The 24,331-nt window shown below is 38.3% G+C and overlaps 1 protein-coding gene across 4 annotated transcripts in view; it reads left to right on the forward strand.

Moving 5' to 3' along the window:
- Window positions 1–24,331, forward strand: part of LOC137635001 (receptor-type guanylate cyclase Gyc76C-like) — a 236,639-nt gene that overhangs the window by 195,247 nt on the left and 17,061 nt on the right. For all 4 annotated transcript variants that reach the window (XM_068367603.1, XM_068367605.1, XM_068367606.1 and 1 more), the window contains 8 exons: window positions 289–457; window positions 7,808–7,963; window positions 8,409–8,607; window positions 10,169–10,312; window positions 10,503–10,626; window positions 12,647–12,823; window positions 13,057–13,214; window positions 23,340–23,624. In XM_068367603.1, coding sequence (XP_068223704.1) covers window positions 289–457; window positions 7,808–7,963; window positions 8,409–8,607; window positions 10,169–10,312; window positions 10,503–10,626; window positions 12,647–12,823; window positions 13,057–13,214; window positions 23,340–23,624 — 1,412 coding nt within the window. The remainder of the gene's footprint in view (window positions 1–288; window positions 458–7,807; window positions 7,964–8,408; window positions 8,608–10,168; window positions 10,313–10,502; window positions 10,627–12,646; window positions 12,824–13,056; window positions 13,215–23,339; window positions 23,625–24,331) is intronic.

Raw genomic sequence — 24,331 nt, forward strand, 5'->3', positions numbered from 1 at the left:
AAAATTCCAAGCGAGAGGTCACAAGTCGCGTATCTCAAGTCATAGCATTGACTACGATAACTTTTTGGTTTGCTACATTCTCGTTGCATTTAGATGATATAGTCCACACTTCCTTGTTAAGAATAATGAGATATGTCCTCCAAATTTGTAAAGCCTAGATTTTATGAAGAATGAAGTGAATGTACTATCAGCATGAGTGGTTCCTTATTTAATCAGGCTTTGTTGTAAGGATATTCAAGAAATATTTTTGGCAGCCAACTAGATTTACACTTTTTTCAATTTTGACAGGGGATGATATATCTTCATTCAAACTTTGGACCCCATGGAAATCTCAAGTCATCAAACTGTGTTGTTAATGGAAGATGGGTTCTACAAATTACAGACTATGGCCTGCATGATTTACAATATGAAGTCCTGAGTGGCTTGTTAAAAGAAGATAAGGCTCAAGTTGATAGAAGTAAGTTGTGTTTGACGAATTTGCATTAAATTAGTTTATTTACAATATTATCTTTTAGTTTAAAGATTATTTAGAGATTAAATCTAATTGTATCTATTGTAAGTTTTTATGTGGTTTATTTTTCAACCAAAGTGTATGTATTATATCTTTGCCTTTTTATTGCAATGAGGGTAACAAACTGATAAGATGATTTTATATCAATAACTGCATGATCAGTTTAAAAGAAAAGATTGATTTAAGCTTGAACAAAAAAATATTGAATAGAAAAAAAGAAAGAGAAGGGTTGGAACAAGAAAATATTGAATAGAAAAAAAAGAAAGAGAAGGGTTGTAAGGTCTCTTTTTGAAATACTGAGAGTGTGAAATATGACCTTTATCAGTGCAAAATAAATTACAGTATCTGAATAAAAAATTCCCACGACTCAAGTCCCTGGATATAGTTAAAGATGGCATAAATATTGAATATAGTTAAAGATGGCATAAATGTTGGTGAAGATTGGTGGAAGTGTGAGAAAGAGAAGGATGTTAGATGGTATTAGTTGCAAGCAGAATGGCTGATGATGGTTGATATTATCATAGTACAGTAGTAGTATTTACGATATCTAACTTTAGCACAAATTCATGTGAAACAGGATAAAGAGACCAGGATGTAAGTTTCAATATAACTGAAAGCCCATATAAAAACTCACATGACATTCATATAATTTTTCTCTTGAAGTTTGGCTTATATTGACTTTTCTCCTAATAATAAAAGATTCCTGTTTTCATTCTTTTCTATAGGCTTAGGCATTTAGTACAGTATTGAGACATAGTTGTTAATGCCAAATGAATAACCTTAGTAAGGGTATGCCTTCTGTGCTTTGTCTTTAAGTCGAAGTCAAAACTAATTATTACTAGCTAAGCTGCAATTCTAGTTGAAAAAGCATGATGCTATAAGCCCAAGGACTCCAACAGGGAAAAATAACCCAGTGGGGAAAGGAAACACAAAAATAAATACACTACAAGAGAAATCATAACAATCGAAATAAAATATTTTAAGAACAGTGACATTAAATTAGATTCATTATATATAAACTATAAAGACTTCATAAAAACAAGAGGAAGAGAAGCAAGATAGAATAGCATGCCCAAGTGTACCCTCAAACAAGATAATTCTAACCCAAGACAGTGGAAAACCATGGTACAGAGGCTCTAGCACTACTAAGGCCTAGAGAACAATGGTTTGATTTAGGATCCACCTTCTAGAAGAGCCGCTCACCATAGCTAAAGAGTCTCTTACACCCTTGCCAGGAGGGAAGTAGCCACTACACAATTGCATGTTAGCACCTTGAGCGAAGAAGAATTGTTTGGTAATCTGTGTTGTCATATGTATGAGGACAGAGGAGAATGTGAAAAGAATAGGCCAGAATATTCGATGTATGAGTAGGCAGAGAAAAATTAGCATTAACCAGAGAGGGATCTAATGTAGCACTCTAGCCAGTTAAAGGATCCAATAACTCTCTAGAGGTAATTTCTCAATGGGTGGCTGGTGAACATATATAGTCTGTTGGGAAGAGGGTGGGCATGTATGTGAAGATCAGGTTATAAAGATTACAAACTTTATTATGAGAATTCCATTCATTTCTATTGACCTCCCTGATATTCATATTGCTGATATCTTCCCTCTGATGGAGGTGGGCTATTGAAGTAAAGGCTTTAAAGGTTTAAAGGCCACTCATGAATGGCAGAAGCAAGGGACAGTGATATTGCCCCATCAAGCCGGACAATGCCCTAGAGACTGACCATATATACATATGATCAATGCCCAAGACCCCTCTCCACCCAAGCTAGGACCAAGGAGGGCCAGGCAATGGCTGCTGATGATTCAGCTTATAGACCTACAGGCTCCCCCAAACCCCCAATCCTTAGCTCACAAGGATGGTGAGGTTGCAGCGACCAAAGGAACTAACGAGTTTGAGTGGGACTTGAACCCCAGTCTGGCAATCACTATTTAGGGGATGTTACCACATAGGCCACAATAACCTCTTGAGAGGAAATTTGAAGTCCTAAAATAATAAATGTATCTGGTACTGTACCTGAAGCTAACCTCCTAGTCTAGTACCTCAGAAAAAAAAAATCTTCAAATAAAGTTTGTTATTTGTTTTTCCAGATTGGGTTCCGAAATACAGTACAACACTACAAACCAACCAATTATTCATGTCTTTTACCCAACACTGTGAATTCCAAATGAAAAAATAATCCTAAAATTAATAATGTATATAATTAAAAAAAAAAAAAAATTAATTTACCACTGTCAGCAGCTACTATAGTACCTAAAGCCCATTAATCTTGACTAGCAAACCAGGATTCTTTACAATAATGCTTAGTGTATAGCAATTTGGTACACCACTGAAAATTGAGAGATGTAGCTGAACTGCTAATATTCTGAGCCCTAACCAAGTTTTTCATCGGACTTGGATCCAATTCCCTATGAGTCACTGTGATTGCTTTTAACAAGAAATAACATGGCCCTTTTGGACAGAGGATGATTTTAATTCTTAACCCTACTAAGCCAAGCATAGAGAAACAAGCTTGTTCCTTATTCTTAATCTCAAAATACACAAAGGTTGCTAAACCTTGGAAGCCTCATCTGAAATTGTTTTATTTAAACAATTCAGATGATCCAAATTAAGATTCAGATCCTGATGGCCTGCAAATTTCTCATGTATCAGACTTGAAAAAACCCTACTACAGAATTTGCAAAAGAGAGTATTTCAAGAATACTGTACTCCCTCTCTTATCACCAGCAAACAGCATTCCTTTGATAAACTATCTTGCAAACCCTGAATTTAAAAATCTTTTTACCATTAATAATGGATTCGAGAGAAGTAATTAGACCTGAATTAAGAACAAGGTTCAAAAACAGATTTATTTTATAGATCTCAGAATGTCTGTGAGAGAGAAGGCTTTACCATTAAACAGGAACCCAAATCAGCAGCTTTTCTTTGCACAGGAGTTAATAATTAATTCATTTTATTTATGAAAATCTTGTGAAAACCGAGGGGTATAAATTGTCTTGGAGTGGAAGTGGTAGGTTCCGATGACTCAGAAAAATAAGAAAAATTAGAACTTCACTTGAGCAACTTACAGTATTTGAATACCTTTCAGAAATAAGTAAGGCCAATAAAATTCTTTGCAATCTATAGTACTGATCCAAACTCCTAGGTATAGTAATTGGCAAATGTATAATGGACGTTTTCTTGAATGCATTGCATCTGATATACTGAACAGTCTGCTCTGGAATGATGGAAATTGACATTTCTTTATGATTCATTTTTCTAGCATTGTGGCTGACAAAGGAGTTTAGTTCTAGGATTTTGGACTGAAAGAATTCATATCATGGAGGAGGTTTGGAAGTCCACTACCAACCCAGACCTTTTGAGACTGCCCTGTCACCACCAAGAGAAATTCAAATACTCTTATTAACACTGACAACCCCATGACCTGCTGACATTCATTGTTGAGAACCTTTATCTATGCAAAATGAACAGCACTTCTCTCCTCTTGGCCGCCTTCAAGCACTCTATTTTTTTTTCTCCTCAAAATGCCAAAGCACTAGGGAATTGAAGTTCTGTCTGAGAAGTTTGAAATTTTTGCCTTATCTTCTCCCGAGGGAACTTATTTGCATGCTGGAGTAGTTTGGGCTAAGGGTGTGATGCTGGTCTCTTCACAGGTTGCCTTGGGAAATGTTGTTGATCCTGTTTATAGATCAGGGCCATGAGATTGAAGGATTTTTTTTTTTTCCAAGCGACCGAAAGGTTTTCCTCCACGTATGTGGAAATGAAGTATTAGATGTAAGGGTGTTAGCACTGGCTTTATTCAATAACAATTTGAGGCAGAGGGATTCATATAGAGGGTAATTGAGAGGAACTCCTCCACTTTTAGCTTCTCCATATAAAAATCAGCCAATACAGGACATCTTACCTCAAACACTAGATTAAAAATGCCAGTCAGCTGCTAAATTCTGTTGTCATAGATGGAAGGAAAACTGTCTCATAATTAAGAGATGCCTATGTAAAGCTACCCATTTTCGACTTTTTTTTTTTTTTTTTTTTTTAATAGGGTCACTCAGATCTCATTTTTTTAAAAATAAGGTAAGCCTCCCATTTCTGGAAGAAAGACCTCATGAAAACTTCCAAGCTCTGTGAATCCTTCAATTTCTTTTGGGTAGACTTCTAAGAAGGAGACGCATTCCTTGGGTAAGGCGTAATCCCCTTTTAGCGATATATCCCTTATAAACCTCAAACCCTTCTTGAGTGTTTGGACCAAGAAGGGAGTCTTCAGGCCTGGCCCTGTCATCCCAACCACAGATGAATCGACAAGACTGTAATTGAGAAGCATCCCCTGGCATCTGGGACTGCGTCTGCTAGATTGTTAAGAATAGACTTGTGCATCAATGGTAAAACCTATTTGGGAGTAAGTTGGGGACAAATCCTAGGGGATGGTTCCTTGATACGCCAACATGATTGAGGAAATGTAACATGATTCTCGAATTAACACTATCAAAGGAAATATCATAGCTGCTAGCACAAAAGTTATTCAACACAAGGAAGAAAGCACATTCCATACCAGAATGCTAAAGATTTTTCACTAGGTCTCCCTCCTCAAGATCCATGGCATTATCGATCCCAGAATATTCTGATCAGGTGAATATATTCCTACTTGAGCTTTTTCATGAACTTGAAGGTCCAACCACTGCCAATTCCTTAGGCTGCGGCCAGAAAGAACACAGCAGCTGAACGGTAGGTCCTTGAATGGTGCCATCATTGAGGGAGCAGATTAATGCTTCAACTATTTGAGCGATAATTGATGCTCCCATAGGAGACCCAAGCTGACCAAACCCAGAAGGGATGGGAACCTGCCTAGTATAAGCTTGAGCTGGTGCTGAACTAGCTAGTTTACTAAACCCAGGTGAAGCACCAAAGGGCTGCCTCTTGGTGGAGACCAAAGTCTCCTCTAAAGGCCCCTGAAGTAAAGCAGCAGCCTCTTCGGGGCTTCGATCAACCTTCGACTCAGGTCTTTTACTTGGTTGGAGGCCTGATCCACTATGACCCCTTTACTAAAAGCCCTAACAGCCTAGTCCAATGCTGATGGGCAGATTAGGTCTCCATGTTTCTTAATAGGCAAATATTCTGAGCAATCTGAAATCTTAGCAAAACCTTTCACTCACATAAAAAGGATAAAAATAGATCTCTCTTCCTCCCTCTCAAGTCTGCTGCCAATGGATCCCAACTCTTGGCAGAATGAAGCCATTGTATGCATATAGGATAACTGACAGTGGCCCAAGCCCTGCTTGAGGAGGCACAACAGGAAATGTGATAGCATCAGTGAACATGACCCATCTTTGGTTGGTGCGGTTATTGCACCCCACTTAGCTACACTTAACCTTGACATCACTCAGCTATGATAGAAAATTCTTACAGGAAATATGAATTGTTAGTAATCCTCAAGAGAAAGTAAGCTTACCTTCATCCATCCCAACAGACCATTCTACCACATGTCTTTACATGTGAACATGGAAAAATTAATACTAGGAGTAGGCTAACATGATCAGAGCATCAACTATAGAGGGCTAACCCCTTCTCTTAACTATCATTAGACAGTTGAAACTCTCCAACACATTGAAGAGTAGGGAAGGAAGTAAAAAATAGGCCATGAGTAAATCTCTCCACCAAACTGTATAGCACAGTAGTCAAAGCCCAATTCTTAAAAAAAAAAAAACGGATGAGTAGGAAAGGTTAAAAGAATGGCTTATGCCAATATCGAATTGAGTTACCACTCCTTCCCCAACTTCTAATCGAAAATAGATATGGGGTTTGCAGAGGGTCCAGTTGCCGGTAGGGGATGAAAAAAAAATTTTTTCCCTTTATGCAGCAAATTCTGCCTTGTGGAGGGAGTAAGCCCTCTCCTCCTAGGTCATGTTAGTACAATGATAAACATTGAACATTAAATGAAAATATGGAAAATAGACTAATTAATGAATGTGGAATATTCACTTATCAATCATATCCCCCAAAATAACCCATTGATGCGAGTTAAAAATAAGTTCAAGAAAGAAAATATGCTCCACTCCTTGCTTTGGTTAATTAAGGTTAGAGACAATTAGAACCTGGATGTCTTAAAAGGTTTACGTAATAAAATATTAGCCCATTAGGTATATTGTAAGGTTAATTACTGCAATTTTTATGCCACCTTACAATAGACCTCTAGTCTCTTCAAATGAAAGGCAAGGTCTCTAGTAATCACACCAACAGAGGCTCATATAAAAAGAGAGAAAAATAAATCTAATAAAAAAGCAGTGGTAAAGAAATAAAATACTTTTAATCTAAACACTCCCAAACAGTCACATAAACATAGAAAGTGAAGGCATATACACCTATACAGTACTGTAAAAGAATGTTACTTAAGTCTAAAAAGTTATCATGAGGACCAAGAATTTGTTTAGGTTAGTAGACTATATGAGCTCGATAAAATTTGTGAAAAATGAAGAGGCTATAAAATACTAAACCTAAACACTTGTATAAAATAAATATGTTGGAAGTTGTACTTGCACCATACGCCAAAAAATACAAACCATTTTAGGTGACGTAGTCTAAAACTTAGAACCGCAACTTAGACTAGGTTAATAATATGAAAACCATGTTAATTCTCAAAAATAAGTAAAGAGGTGAACTTTTAAAGCTAAAAACTTGGTGGCATCATACGACGAGTAGCAAACTCAAAGAAAAAGCACCCAGGTATGAAAAATTTACTACATTTATTATGCTAACTCAATCAGTAGTAAAAAAAAAAATACAAATATTAGAAGTTCATCAACACTACTTAACGTAAAAGTTGAAGAGTTTGCCTAGACAGTCTGGTACCATGAGCATGCAGTAAAGTAAGTCCAACTGCTTTGTCTGACAAATAAGAATGATGGTAGATGAGCACAAAGAAGTGCCCAGATAGTATTGTCTCCATGATCAGTATTGGTTTTCAGTGATGACGTGTCATTGGATGTCCGACATATTTCAGCATAATAGGTGCTGTGACGGGTTCAATATAGCGTGAACTACTCGGTCTTCCTTATACTCACCGTGTGTATGCTATGCATTTGATACATTGGCCCAGGAACAGGAAAGACAACATTTCTTTGGTATTTTTTGTCTTATTAAATTTCCTAGTCTAACCTTCCACAGGAAAGTTCTTGGAGACCACACAGCACATTAACCCCAAACAATAATCTGTTTGTTGAACTATTGTTGATATTTTTTGTCCAAAACTTTTGTTTCTCTTTACATTTGTGAGTTAATATGATTGTTTTTTATTACAGGATTATTATGGAGAGCCCCAGAGCTTTTACGCATTGGCATAGAAGCACCTGGCACAAAAGAAGGAGATGTATACTCCTTTGCCATAATTTTTCACGAAGTAATTGGCCGTCAAGGCCCATTTGGTACATATGAAACCAATACAGATGATGCTCCAGGTAAATTGAACTCTGTACAGAAATGTTTCAAAGTAAATTTACTCATTAATACAGTTCAGTTATAGTAATGAATTTCACTGCCTGTTGGATATATTAATACTGTACCAAGAAAATGTGTTATTTAACTTTTTTTCCTTGTAACCTTTTAAATTATAATACTAAAAAGAAATAGAAATTAAGTATCTTTAGCTAATTGAACAAATATTTGACTTTTTTAAACCAAAATAAAAGCTTAATTTTTTTCTTTTAATTTTGTATTTACGTCATATCAGAGGATTTAATTGAACTGACAGTGGATCTCTTATTCCAAATGTTAAACATTCTGCAAAATGAGAATTAAAAATTTATTAATGCAACATAATTAGAGATAGCCTTTACCAATTTCCATTTGTCTTATGTTATTTCTTTTAATAAATGTATTTATGAGCTTAATTTTTTTTTTCAGTGATTATTGAAAAACTGAAGTTAAAATCAACTGTTACTGGAACCCCGTACCGTCCTTGTCTTTTAGATTTAAGTCACATGCCCTTTGGTTCAGAAGAGTATGTCCGATCAGCAATGGAGTCTGCTTGGGATGAGAACCCAGAAGCTAGACCAACTTTCAAAGCTTTGAAACTCAAATTGAAAAATATGAAAGATAAAAGGTATGAAGCTATCTGTTTAAATGCATGCTATGATTAATTTTGTGTCTTACTGGATACTGAAACAAGGTATTAACATTTTCAGTCACTTACAACAGATTCAAGTCATACAGGAAGTTTCTCTTCTGCTAACCCTTGTCCTTTACAGAATCAATCTGAAAATATAAAACAAAGGTTTTTGCAGTGACTGGAATCCAGTGCTTGTTTAATAATGAATTGATATAGGGGACTTTGGGGTTAATATAGACCAAAAATTAAATACATTTTTATTTATACTTATACTTTACTTTATACACTATCTACGCATACACACACACAATCACATTCATTCACAATACTTTACTTTATACACTATCTACGCATACACACTCAATCACATTCATTCACAGTTTACTTTGAATATTACTTCAAACCCTAAATTACTGTACTTAATACACTACTGTATTTACACTTACCTGCAGGAACTAATGTCTATTTGATTAATAGATTCCTTCACGAAAGGGGGATTCTAATCCCTACAAGTGAGACTAGAATACCCTAATTAGTATATTGGGCCAGGAAATAGGCAACAAAAAATGTACATATAATAGCTTATGTCGATTATCAATAATGACTAATCCTTATTACCAATATGAGATTTGGATTCTGACATGGTACTCGGACTAGTGAAACTAGGATGTCAAAATATTCTTTGAACAGAAGGCCATCAATCTCATAAAAACTATGTAAACTCGATAAAAAGTTATTTCTTTTAAAAATACTTAATAAAATGAAATATCTGAAAGAATTCAGTGTGGTAACTAGATCGATATTAGACTAGATTGAAGCAATTTAGTGATTTCTCTGAAAAATTCTTAACAATCTCATTGTGTTATTCATTTCTAAACAAATCAAAATTAAGATCTTGTCTAAATTTATTTCTAAAATAATGCAATGGTAATATGCAAAAGAACATGTGTGTGTGTGTGTGTGTGTGTGTGTGCATGAATGAATGAATTCGTAAATTTTGACTGGCTAGGTTTGGCTATGCCCTAAAATTCAAGAGATAAGTGCCTTTAAAATCTGTGTTTAGATGTAGAATTTTTCATCAAAAAATTAAGTGAACGAATGAATGGTTTGAAGTTCTCTGGCATCCTGAAATTGAAGGTCATTGACGCTGATATCGTTTATTATAAATAAAGAGTAAATGAATATTCAATTAAAACCATAAAAGTAAATATGTTATAAAAGTTAAATAGCTTTCAGAAGACCTGCCTCTGAAATTAATTTAAAAATACTTTGAGAGAGGAGCAATATACTGTAAACATCAGTGAAGAATAATAAATGGTTAATAAACACAGGTTTGTGCTTGTATTGGTTATAAGAAAAAATGCTCTTTAACATAGTTCATTTCTAATAGTCCATAACTAGCAGAATTATCAGCAAGCAGTGTCCTAGTGGTGATAATGAATAAAGAAATGACATGTCAATTTTAATATTTTATCAACTCATTGATTATTTGACCTTAAAAAAATCACTTTATATACTTATATATGATTTGTTTTAATCAGTTCAATCTCCACAGGAGTAAAGGTAACATCATGGATCATATGGTACAGTTGATGGAGCAATATAGTAAAAATTTAGAAGAATTAGTGGAAACACGAACTAGAGCATTAAGAGAAGAAGAATCAAAGACAAAGGATCTTTTACACCGTATGTTACCACCGTAAGTATTGACTGTTGAAAATATATTTTGTAATACATTTTTCAAGGTACGGGTATATTGTAGAACTAGATTGTCTTAAACTTTTGACAGAGAAGGAGATCATGGTGCATATATCTATTAAGGTATCTACTTTAAAAATAGTATGCATGTCATTTCTGTTAACCCTTTTATAATGATTTCATTTATACAGGTCAGTAGCAGCCAATCTTACCAATGGTGTTCCAGTTCCTCCAAAAGGGTTTGATGCTGTAACTATCTACTTTAGTGATATTGTTGGCTTTACATCATTATCAGCTTCAAGTACACCTAAAGAGGTAATTATCCAGTGCTGGATTTTTTCAAATTTTTTCTTGTTTATACTGTATTCATCTCTTAGATTATTTGAAGCGGGATTTTCACCTTGGTTTTAGTTTCAGTTAGTTAAAGAGTTCAAGAACCTGGTGAATAATAGGGAAATGGCTAGAGAAACATTATTAATGTAAATGCCTTTTTACATCTCAGGAACTTGCAAAGGACCATTCAAGAGTCGTGATGGCAGCCAAAAGTAATAATTCTAATATTATTGTAAAAGAATGAACACTTTTCAAATGTAGTGACTGTTTTGAGAAAAATTTAGCTTCCACAGATAATAAGTCCTAGTGTTTAAAAACCCAACTGAAATGGGGAAATTATATACAAATAGAAATGAGCTAACAAACAATTACTGTACAATAAAAATAAGAAATACAATGAAAAAACTAAGGCAATAAAGCATGACACTTCAAGTAGTACAATATCACAGCCTCTTGAACATGGGAGATTCAGCATCATAAAAACCATTTGGAGCTTTTTTCCAGTTTTTGGATCCTAGGAAGCGGGGCATCAGGTCACCTATACGGGCTGTAAAGGTGCTTATAGCCCATGTCTGGGCAAAAGGGCCAGGCAATTTGGGAAAAAGAAATCATGACACCAACTATATATGGAATCTTTTGTTCTTTGCGATGTTGGTACCAAAGGTACTACTGTCGGCCTTCTTTATTTGTAGTGGTTAGGCAACAGAGACACTAGCAAAGAGCGAAAATCTGCGATTGACCACAATACAGTATAGCACAAAGACATTTTTAACCTTTTCACTACCTTGAACTTTAACCCAATCATCCCCAAAATCTAATCAAATTGTCCTTGGATCATGGCCAATCATCCCACCACCAATTCATGAAATTCGGTCAAATAGTTTTTGAGTTATGCAAATCACATACAAGCATAAATGAATAAATGCACACCTATCAAAACATAATCTTCTGGCAAAGGTAAAGATTATAGCAGGGGATTGGCTATTAAAATATATCAAGTTTTCTGGAGTTCAGCCTTCTCACCAACTAACTAACCACTTATAGGTGTATTCCATATCTCTATTAAGGCGGACAGAAACTTTGTTACCCACTTGGGGAACATAACATTTGAATATACTGGTACTAGGTTGGCCAGGGCACCAGCCACCCATTGAGATACTACCGCGAGTGTTATGGGGTCTTTTGACCGGCCAGACAGTACTATATTCGATCCTTCTCTCTGGTTACAGTTCATTTTCCCTTTGCCCACGCACACACAAATACAGCAAATAGTCTGGCCTATTCTTTACTTATTCTCCTCTGTCCTCATACACCTGACAACACTGAGATTACCAAACAATTCTTTTTCATCCAAGGGGTTACTGCAGTGTAATTTGTTCAATGGCCACTTTCCTCTTTGTTAAGGGTAGAAGAGAGACTTTAGCTATGGTCAGCAGCTCTTCTAGAAGGACACTCCAAATTCAAACCATTTTGTTCTCTTGTCTTGGGTAGTGCCATAGGCTCTATACCATGTTCTTCCACTGTCTTGGAGAGTTCTCTTGCTTGAGGGTACACCCGGGCACACTGTTCTATGTTGTTTCTCTTCCTCTTGTTTTGTCCAAGTTTTTATAGTTTACATAAGAGATATTTATTTTAATATTACTTTTCTAAAAAAAAAAAAATATTTTTCCTTATTTCTTTTCATCACTAGGCTATTTTCCCTGTTAGAGCCCCTGGGCTTATAGCATCCTGCTTTAACAACTAGGGCTGTAGCTTAGCAAATAATAATAATAATAATAATAATAATAATAATAATAATAATAATAATAATATCTCATTTTATAGGCAGACTAATTATTCTCTCATATTAACAGGCTTATGACTGTATTGTATGCCATAAAACCAAACACAAAATCAGAGTTTAAATTTTGATGTTACCTATGTATTAATTTTAGCAAATTACATTTGTTGTATTAATCATTGAAATATTATAGAGGGTATTTTTTTCTTTTCCTGTCACCAGGTTGTGGAGTTCCTCAATGATTTGTACACGTTATTTGACAGTATCATATGTTGGTATGATGTATACAAAGTAGAGACCATTGGTGATGCGTATATGGTAGTGTCAGGTCTTCCTAAACCTAATGGGGGGAAACATGCTGGGGAAATAGCATCCATGGCTCTCGAGTTACTTCATGAGGTAAGTTTCCTTATATCATTAAAATGAATGTAGCCATTCAGTATCTTGTCACTTCTACCACTACAGTACAGTAATAGCAAAAGAAATGATAAACATAATTCATCTTGGGATACGTTATTTAGTTTTTCATCTGAGATACAAATAGAATTACTTCTTGATTCTCTTCAGCAAGTGATACTGTGGACTATTAAATGATTTTATTTTCATTTTAACTGGTTTTCTCTCCTTTGCAGGTTAAAGAGAATTTCCACATAAGACACCGTCCAAATATAAAACTGCAGTTACGTATTGGCCTTCATACTGGACCTGTAATGGCAGGTGTAGTCGGTGTAACGATGCCAAGGTATTGTCTTTTTGGAGACACTGTCAATACAGCATCGAGAATGGAAAGGTAATTATTAATCGAGGTACTGTCAATGAAGGTAAACTAAGTAGTATACCTTTTCAGTCTCATGAAATTTATACACTCTTTATGGACCTTGATGCTTCTGGAAGTGTAAACTCAAATGGCATTTTTTCCTTTTTTTTATAAAGACCACTGATTTCTTAGCTCCTAAGTTGTCTGTTATTTTCTACAAGTCAGCAAGAAGAGGTTCTTTTTGCCCTTGTTGGAAAATTGTTGATGGTACTCCATCAGGTGAATGTGTTTGTGGTAACTTTAGCCCTTCCGATTATTGCCCAATTTTCATAACTCCCATATTATCTAAGGTCTTTGAACATCTTTTAGACACGTTTAAATAGGTAAGCTGAAGGTAATAATCTGTTCCCTAGTTTGCAGTTAGGCTTTCGAAAGGTCATTGGAGTATGCGATACCCTTCTTACAATTTCCAATTCTGTATAAAAATCCCTTGATTGTGGTCAGGAAGTTCATATAATTGACCTCGATTTTAGCACTATCTTTGACTGTGTTAAACATGAGGCCCTTGTTTTCAAATTCAAATACTGTAGTTGGGAGTAGGTGGGTCTTTTCTTTGCATCAATTATGGAGTAGGTGGGTCTTTTCTTAGCATCATCATTGAATTTTTAATTAATAGACTGCAAAGAGTAGTTGTTAATGGAATCCATGGTCATTATAGGAATGTAATATCTTGTGTTCCTTAGGGTAGTTTTTTTGGTCTAGAAAACAAGCTCATTGCATGTTTAGATGATGCTACTCTCTTTGCAGCCATTCCATCTTTTGAATGTAGGTCTGGGGTTGCTGAATCCCTTAATAAAGATTTAGCTAAAATTAGTGCATTGTTCAAATTATGGGGCATGAAGTTGAACTCTACCAAAACTCAAAGTATGATTGTAAGTAGATCAAGGACAGTGGCTCCTCAACATATGATTGTAAGTAGATTGAGGACAGACTCCTCAACATGAAGATTTTTGCATTGATAATGTTTCTTTAACTACTGTATATACAACTTTAAAATTCTAGGTGTGATTCTTGGTTGCAAATTTGCTTTTGAGAAGCACATTTGGTTCGTTTATTTTTCAAATGGACAAAATATTGGCTTATTTAGAGTCTTACAAGATTTATCGTGATCAGTATTTCCTGAAGAAATTTTTTAATTATTTCATTATACCTTGTTTTGAGGATTGTTCGCCAGTCTGGTCTTCAGCTGCTGATTCTCCTCCTAATTGGTTGGACAAACACTTGTGGTTTAATAAATTTCTTATTCATGATCTTGATATTAATTTTTGGACTATCTTTCAGTTAGTTCTTTATGCATGTTGCATAAAATTATTCGTACCATGTTTTGCATTCAGATCTTCCCAGACTACCATCCACTGAGTACTACAAGTAGTGTATTCGAACGTTCTTGCCTTCTCCATCATAAGGCTCAACACTACACAGTATTCTAGAAGAATTGTTTCAGCTGTGCCCAGATTGTGGAATGATCTTATTCTGGCAGTTGAATCAGTGGAACTTGATATTTTCAAACTTGCAGCAAATGTTTTTTGATGAACAAGTTTACATACATCTCTCTTCATAGTTTATAAATGATATTCTTACTGATCTTAAAATATTTTAAATTTATGTACATTACTTCTCATATATAGTTTAGTTATATCCTTACTTCTTTTCCACACTGGACTATCTTTCCTGTTCAAGCACCAGAGCTTATAGCACCCTGCATTCACAACTAGGCTTCTATCTTAGCTAGTAATAATAATAATAATAATAATAATAATAATAAGGCAATTGCACCATTGTCATATCACAATAAACATCACAGAAATGATGATTCTAGGAAACTATGTGGTTATTATGACACTAATTTTTCAATATTAAACTTAGCCGGTGATTATATAAGCTGCAGCTCTGCTGCTCGACAGAAAACTCTACGTTCAAAATCCGCCAGCGATCGCTATGCAGGTAGGGGGTGTACATCAACAGCGCCATCTGTCGGGCAGGTACTCAGTACTCAATGTAAACACAGAACTCAATTTTCTCTCTGTCGTGCCACCGGCAAGACCTACTAATTCGCTGTTGCTAACTGGATTGGTTTTCACATCTTTTTGGTGAAGTACACATTTCTAGTTTTGAGCTTTCGCTTTGCAGGCTTTATCTTCAATACATCCTTGCATTCTTTTGTTGATATTGGATTATTTGTTGATGACTTTGGATAGTTTTTGAATTCCCCTTTGACTAATTCAAAATGGCTGACCCTTCTCAAGTCCCTAAATTCAGGAAGTGTAATGCTAGGGACTGTTCAAGGCGTCTTCCGAAGGCCTCTATCGATCCTCACACCGTTTGTTCCAATTGTCGGGATAAAACCTGTCAATTGGAAGATCGATGTGAGGAATGCGTTGGGCTTTCGGAATTCGATTTTATCGAATTCCAGAAATATACACGTAGGCTAGAGAGAGATAGAGTCAGGAGAAGTTCGTCTCGCTCCGTTGAATTTTCCTCTCCTCATGCCCCACAACCTATTCCTTCCCCTGTAGTGGTTGCTCCTGATCCCCCTTCTAGCACTCAAGAACCTTCGATGGCAGATATGATGCGTGCCATCCAAGCTCTGGGTGAGAGAGTCGAGTCCTTGGCTAGTGACCGTAACCAGCTCATGGCAGACGTCAAGAAGCTGAAGTGTAAGAGTGCAGTGGGTAGTGATGAAGTGAGTGATAGTGTTGTGGATAGTGGTGCGCTTGAGGGTTCGTCTGTTCGTGCCTGTCGTCCTCCCAGTCCGGGACCTCTTGCAAGCTCCCAAGCCCAGGGGAGAAGCAATGTCGTACGACCAAAGGGTTCGAGAGGCTTTAATCAGCAAACAGACGTTCCCTCCGTGGTTTCGGGCGTATCTACCCAAGATCGCCCCACCCACACAAAGACGAGAGAGCCCATTTATTCCTCGTCTGCGGAAGAGGTTTCTCGTAAGAAACCATGGACCAAGGTCTCGCGGCCTCTTAAGCGCAAGTCGGTCCCTTCCGCGCAAGTCCAACGGCCCAGTTGTAGCCACTGGGTCAGTTCGGACTCGCTGCAGTCTTCCGACGACTGCTCACCTCCTAAGAGAGACAAAGCGGTACCGCATCAGGCAGTCACACCGTCTGTTGCCGCACCTGCTCCTGTAGACCCTAAGTGGTCTTTGCTGCAGACCATGCAGTCTCAGTCAACGTCATTGATGCAGGACTTTCGTGCGGAGAAGGTTGACGCTGCACCAACCTCTAGCCTACAACCAACCACGGTTGTGCGTCCTGTGGACGCTGAGGCGACCTTCTGCCGCACTCCAGCTGAGAGAGTCCCGCCACCCATGCGTTCCAGTGTACCCTGCCAGCCGCATGTTGACGTTCAGCGACGCACGGAACCTTCTGTTGACGTTCGCGAGGTACAACAACAGTCTAAGTTGTTTTGTTTTGACGCGGTGCGTCAACCTCCGCAACCCAGTGTGGTTACCTCTGCTCGCCCACATCAGACTAGACAGTCTGGAGTAGACGCTATGCGTCCCCGCGCTGCTATGGTTGTTGCCAGTTCACAGACTGGGCAACAGTTCCATGATGTTACGTCCGGTTCAGTCACGCGTGCACCCGTGCTGCCGGACTCAGCTGACCAGCCGATTCCTACTCCTTTGCCGCTTCCTCCTCAATTCTCAGATGATGGACTCTCTGAGGATGACGACGCGGCACACATTGATGACCCACATACGGACCTTGACGAACCCAAGACCATGCAACCCTCTTTGGACTTTAGAAAAGTTCTTGCTCTGTTCAAAGAGATGTATCCGGACCAGTTTGTGTCTGCGGCTCCACGCTCCCCTCCGTCAGAGTTTGCTTCAGGTACGCAGTCATCCGCGCCTGCCTTTACGAAACTCGTCCTCGCCCGCTTGTCCAAGAGAGCTTTACGAGTTTTAGGAGATTGGATGCAGTCCAAAAAGAACCTAGGGAAGACAGCGTTTACGTTTCCCCCTGCGAGACTCTCTTCCAGATCGAGCGTCTGGTATGCCACGGGAGAAGTTCTCGGCTTGGGAGTTCCTGCCTCTGCCCAGGGCGACTTCTCAAGCCTGGTAGACTCTCCCCGCAGGCTAGCCATGAGACGCTCTAAGATATGCTGGTCTCCTACGGACCTAGACCATCTGTTGAAAGGAGTGTTTAGAGCCTTCGAGGTCTTTAACTTTTTGGACTGGTGTCTGGGAGCTTTGAGCAGGAAGATCTCCCCGTCTGACAAGGAATCTTCCTTGCTCATAATGTCCTGCATGGACAAGGCCATACGTGACGGATCTAGTGAGCTTGCGGCTTCGTTCGTATCCGGGGTCCTCAAGAAATGGGAGAACCTTTGCTCTTTCCTGTCAGCTGGAGTAACACCGTGTCAGAGATCAGAACTTCTTTTTGCTCCTCTCTCAAAGTGCCTTTTTCCAGAGGACTTGATTAAGGAGATTGCTGCCTCTTTGATTCAGAAGGACACCCATGACCTGGTTGCGTCCTCTGCCCGCAAAGCCACCCCTTTGCCTACCTTGTCAAGACCCAGGATGGACACTCCAGCGTCCAGATTCATTCCGCCCTTTCGTGGCAGAGCCTCCAGCAGAGGAGGTGCTCGTGCCGAAGGGAGACGTGGGAAGAAGAAAGGTACCAAGTCTTTTAAAGGCAGAGTCTGACTGCCTCCTTCTTCAGACAGCAGTGGGAGGCAGACTCAAGAACTTCTGGCAGACCTGGGAGAAAAGAGGCGCAGATGCGCAATCTGTGAAGCTGCTCAGAGAAGGGTACAAGATCCCGTTTGTACGCAAACCCCCTCTAGCAACGTGTCCCATCGATCTCTCTCCCAGGTACAGAGAGGAAGACAAGAGACGAGCTTTGAAGCAGGAGGTGTCTCTCTTACTAGAAAAGGGAGCGGTAGTCAAAGTCCGGGACCATCAATCCCCGGGCTTCTACAACCGTCTCTTCTTAGTGGTAAAGAAGACAGGAGGGTGGAGGCCGGTGCTAGACGTCAGTGCGCTGAATGTCTTTGTCACAAAGCAGACGTTCGCCATGGAGACCACAAAGTCCGTTCTAGCAGCGGTCAGAAAGGAAGACTGGATGGTCTCTTTAGACCTAAGGGACGCATACTTTCACGTCCCCATCCACCCAGACTCCCAACCTTTTCTGAGATTCGTTTACGAAAAGGTTGTCTACCAATTTCAAACCCTGTGCTTTGGCCTAAGCACGGCTCCTCTTGTGTTTACGAGGCTGATGAGGAATATAGCCAAATTCCTTCATTTAGCGGACATCAGAGCCTCCCTCTTTTTGGACGACTGGCTTCTAAGAGCCTCTTCCAGTCGTCGCTGTCTGGAGAATCTAAAGTGGACTCTAGATCTGATCAAGGAATTGGGTCTCCTGGTCAATATGGAAAAGTCTCAACTGGTCCCATCCCAAACTATTGTGTATTTAGGGATGGAGATTCACAGTCAAGCTTTTCGGGCTTTTCCGTCGGCCCCCAGAACAAGTCAAGCCCAGGTATGCATCCAGAACATGCTGAAGAAGGAACGATGTTCAGTCAGACAGTGGATGAGTCTGATAGGGACGCTATCATCCCTGGAACAGTTCGTTTCGTTAGGGAGACTACACCTCCGTCCCCTTCAATTTCACCTAGCTGTTTACTGGAAAAAGGACAAGACGCTAGAAGCGGTCTCGATCCCCATTTCCGAGAAGATGAAGTCGTCCCTGACTTGGTGGAAGGACAGCATCAGCCTCAGAGAGGGTCTGCCCCTGGCTGTTCAGACCCCCAACCACGTTCTCTTCTCGGACGCATCGGACACGGGCTGGGGTGCGACAGTAGACGGTCGGGAATGCTCGGGAACTTGGAACTCGCATCAAAGAACGTTACATATCAACTGCAAGGAGCTACTGGCAGTTCATCTGGCCTTGAAAAGCTTCAAGTCCCTCCTTCAAGGCAAAGTGGTGGAGGTGAACTCGGACAACACCACGGCTTTGGCGTACATCTCCAAGCAAGGAGGGACCCATTCTATGACGTTGTACGAGATCGCAAGGGACCTCCTCACCTGGTCAAAAGATCTAAACCTTTCTCTAGTAACGAGGTTCATCCAAGGCAACTTGAATGTCATGGCAGATTGCCTCAGTCGGAAGGGACAAATCATTCCAACAGAATGGACCCTACACAAGGATGTGTGCAAGAGACTGTGGGCCACATGGGGCCAGCCTACCATAGATCTCTTCGCAACCTCGATGACCAAGAGGCTCCCAATATATTGCTCACCAATCCCGGACCCAGCAGCAGTTCATATAGATGCCTTTCTACTGGATTGGTCACATCTAGACCTATATGCATTCCCCCCGTTCAAGATTGTCAACAAGGTACTGCAGAAGTTCGCCTCTCACGAAGGGACAAGGTTGACGTTAGTTGCTCCCCTCTGGCCCGCGAGAGAATGGTTCACCGAGGTACTTCAATGGCTAGTGGACGTTCCCAGAACTCTTCCTCTAAGGGTGGACCTTCTACGTCAGCCACACGTAAAGAAGGTACACCAAGGCCTCCACGCTCTTCGTCTGACTGCCTTCAGACTATCGAAAGACTCTCTAGAGCTAGAGGCTTTTCGAAGGAGGCAGCCAGGGCGATTGCTAGAGCAAGGAGGACATCCACTCTTAGAGTCTACCAGTCGAAGTGGGAAGTCTTCCGAAACTGGTGCAAGTCAGTATCAGTATCCTCGACCAGTACCTCTGTAACCCAAATAGCTGACTTCCTATCATACCTGAGGAAAGAAAGATCTCTTTCAGCTCCCACTATCAAAGGTTACAGAAGCATGTTGGCATCAGTCTTCCGTCACAGAGGCTTAGATCTTTCCAACAACAAAGATCTACAGGACCTCCTTAAGTCTTTTGAGACCACGAAGGAGCGTCGTTTGGCTACACCTGGTTGGAATTTAGACGTGGTGCTAAGATTCCTTATGTCAGCAAGGTTCGAACCACTTCAATCAGCTTCCTTTAAAGATCTCACTTTAAAGACTCTTTTCCTGGTTTGCTTGGCCACAGCTAAAAGAGTCAGTGAGATTCACGCCTTCAGCAGGAACATCGGATTTTCATCTGAAACGGCTACATGTTCTTTACAGCTTGGTTTTCTAGCCAAAAACGAGCTACCTTCTCGTTCTTGGCCGAAATCGTTCGATATTCCAAGCCTTTCAATTATGGTTGGAAATGAACTAGAAAGAGTCTTATGCCCTGTTAGAGCTCTTAAGTTCTATTTAAGACGAACTAAACCTTTACGAGGACAGTCAGAAGCTTTATGGTGTTCTATTAAGAAACCTTCTTTGCCTATGTCAAAGAATGCCTTATCCTATTATATCAGACTGTTGATACGAGAAGCTCATTCCCATCTGAGTGAGGAAGACCAAGCTTTGCTGAAGGTAAGGACACATGAAGTTAGAGCTGTCGCAACTTCAGTGGCCTTTAAACAAAATAGATCTCTGCAGAGTATAATGGACGCAACCTATTGGAGAAGCAAGTCAGTGTTCGCGTCTTTTTATCTTAAAGATGTCCAGTCTCTTTACGAGAACTGCTACACCCTGGGACCATTCGTAGCAGCGAGTGCAGTAGTGGGTGAGGGCTCAACCACTACATTCCCCTAATTCCATAACCTTTTTAATCTTTCTCTTGAAATGTTTTTTATTGTTGTTTTTGGGTTGTCCGGAAGGCTAAGAAGCCTTTCGCATCCTGGTTGATTTGGCGGGTGGTCAAATTCTTTTCTTGAGAAGCGCCTAGATTAGAGGTTTTGATGAGGTCCTGTAGTATGGGTTGCAACCCTTGATACTTCAGCTCCTAGGGGTCGCTCAGCATCCTAAGAGGATCGCGAGGCTCCGTAAGGAAGACGTACTTAAAAAGGCAGAGTAATTGTTCAAGTCGACTTCCTTACCAGGTACTTATTAATTTTATGTTTGTTATTTTGAATAACTGCTAAAATGAAATAAAAAATCCTTAGCTCATAATAATGTAAACAATTATTGCTGGTCTCTACCCACCCCCCTGGGTGTGAATCAGCTTATATAATCACCGGCTAAGTTTAATATTGAAAAATGTTATTTTTATAATAAAATAAATTTTTTAATATACTTACCCGGTGATTATATATTAAAGGACCCTCCCTTCCTCCCCAATAGAGACCCAGTGGACCGAGGAGAAAATTGAGTTCTGTGTTTACATTGAGTACTGAGTACCTGCCCGACAGATGGCGCTGTTGATGTACACCCCCTACCTGCATAGCGATCGCTGGCGGATTTTGAACGTAGAGTTTTCTGTCGAGCAGCAGAGCTGCAGCTTATATAATCACCGGGTAAGTATATTCAAAAATTTATTTTATTATAAAAATAACATATTTCTGTTAATGACCCAGCCATGTACTGTTTGGCTTATTGTAGATAGCCTTACAGATTCTTTGTAAAGTTCCTGTGGCCCTAGCTGTATTACTTTCTGCCTTTAAGGGGACTGTCCACCATGCCATGAATTTTTTTTTCCAATCATTCAAAATACACAATTTTTATACAGTATATGTTTAAGACACAGTATATGATACCTTCATTATATAAAAATTCCAAGTCATTTGATCAAAAACTTTTTGATATATTAGCAAAAATCATGATTTAAACTTTTTTTAGGTACATTTTTCTCCACTAATGACACCAATTGTTCTGAAAATCGTACCATCAAAATTCCTGTATAAATCGAATAAATCTGTGGGACAGATTTTTTATTTTCCTTTTTTTCATGAATTTTTTCTTAATTTTCTTCGTCTAGACGCAAGATATTCATAAAGAAAAGAGAAAAAGGAAAATGAGAATTCTGGTACACAAAAAGTGGAATTTTTATTCCTCTTTTCAATTATATCTTTCTCTCTAAAATTGAACCATAAATAAGTGAGAAAAATGTACCTAAGAGTGAATAATTATGATTTTGAGTTATGAGCTCCCAAATGTTTGCAACAAATTTTTGCTTCTTTTAAAGAAATCAAGATAACATTATTATGATAACCTTACATTGTACATTTACTGTGTACTCTTATTTGTGTTTCCCTCTCTTCTTGGTTCTTTTTTCTTGCTCTGTTTACTTTTTGTTCTTTCTATGACATTAGGTAGCATTGGCCTTGCTATAAAGTTCCCGAGGACGTTGTAAAAACACAAGGTACATACGAACTGGAAGTAAACAAACACGCATTATAACTTCTATACGTCTTTGGGAACTCTGGCTGCTGTTCTCGTAGCTCGTAGTTTTTGTTTACCTACCCTCTACCAATGTCTTCCATTTCTGCCAGACGTACAAGATTTTGAAACATGCGTGAAAAAATCGCTATATATATATATATATATATATATATATATATATATATATATATATATATATATATATATATTTATGCAAAAATAAAAACACAAAGACGATTCTGTCAAACTCAGTCATGCAGACGACGCATTAAGGATGACGTCCTCGTTTAAAAACCATTATATCTTCATTACTTTTAAAAATAATTGGCTGAAACTTCTAGAGAGCATGTATGATATGTTTCTGCATACATATAAGCAATAAAACTATTTTCAATTTCTGAAAGTTGGTATGTCAAAACACCATGGCGGACTGGGACTCTGCTATAGTGTTTGATATAGCAACTTTTAAAAAATAGAAAATTGTTTTATTGCTTTTATTAAACATAGCATAATGTCGCAAACAGATGTTGTAATAAGAAAGTTGGAATATCAGGAAACATTAATTCTTGATATTTCACTTTGTATTCAGTTAAAAGCATGTAGATTTAAAGATTAAAGTTCAGTTAATAACTCCAAGCATACATACCTGGATATAAATGTATTTGATTTTAATTTCTAAATTTTACCATGGCATTATGATGTCTGATTTTAATTAAGTTATAAAGAAATTATAGATTTTAAATAATTACTGTAGAACTAATTTTATTTCAACACTATTAAATATGGTGTCAGTCTTCCTGATAAAACAGATAATGTTCAAAGATATGCTTATCACTATAATTAATAAACTTTTTATGCCTTTTCATAACCTGTTTTCTGTAAAGCTCAGATTTATTCAAAGTTATTTTTCTTTTATTTTACAGCAATGGTCAACCTTTAAGAATTCACATTTCAGAAGAATGTAAAAATGCTCTAGAACGTCTAGGAGGCTATGAAATAGAAGAAAGAGGTCTAGTCACTATGAAAGGCAAGGGAGAAGTCCTTACCTTTTGGCTCAATGCTGCATTGCCCAGTGCAGTTCAGAGGAAACCTGGAAACATTGAGCCTGCACAACCATTTTTGTCACAAACAAATGGCTGTGATAATGAATATAGAAGGCGCAGTCCCAGATTGTCTTCTATAGGTGGAAGAACTGCAAGCATTCCAAGGTAAGTATTAATACATTTCATAAATAAGTTCATGTTTATTTCATTAAATTTACCACCTTCCAAAAGTAGTTTCAAGGTCTAGCTAAATTACTGTACCATAAAGATGATTGATTTATTATAACTCAAATTAAGATATTATTTCTATGAATCTCATCTGAGGGTAATCTGTCCTTCTTGAAGTTAGCTAAATTTTGATGTATCCTGAATATTTAATATTTCCCAGCTTTGACTGCAATAGCTTGCCCCTATAATTTTATATTCAGCTTATACAGTAGTATATGGTAATAACATTGCTTGGACAAGCCAACTAGTGGATGTTATTTCAGTCTTCTTGTTGTAGTTATGTCAGCCGTACCTGTTGTTTGTTCCTCAAATCCATATTGTTATTTTGAGTTTATTAGTGTTCCTTAGCTTGAGATTAATAAGGGATATCTTCTTCAGCTTAAGACATGTCTTCCTGTGTTAAATGTTCAAGGGGATAGTTGTTAGCTGATAAAGATTCTCATTCCTCTGTCATATGTAGAGGGCAAGCATTGTGATTCACATAATCATTGTTCTGAGTATGTTTACTTTACAGTCCCTCCTATGAAAGAATAAGTTCAGTTAATATCTGAATGAATAACGTGTATATGATTCTAAATGTGGAGGGAAAGTCCTTTTACTAAATAATTACCAAACTCTTGGGGTTTAGTAATATTAAGCTTAAG

The sequence above is a fragment of the Palaemon carinicauda genome, chromosome 45 (genome assembly GCF_036898095.1).
Source record: "Palaemon carinicauda isolate YSFRI2023 chromosome 45, ASM3689809v2, whole genome shotgun sequence".
NCBI classification, from domain to species: domain Eukaryota; kingdom Metazoa; phylum Arthropoda; class Malacostraca; order Decapoda; family Palaemonidae; genus Palaemon; species Palaemon carinicauda.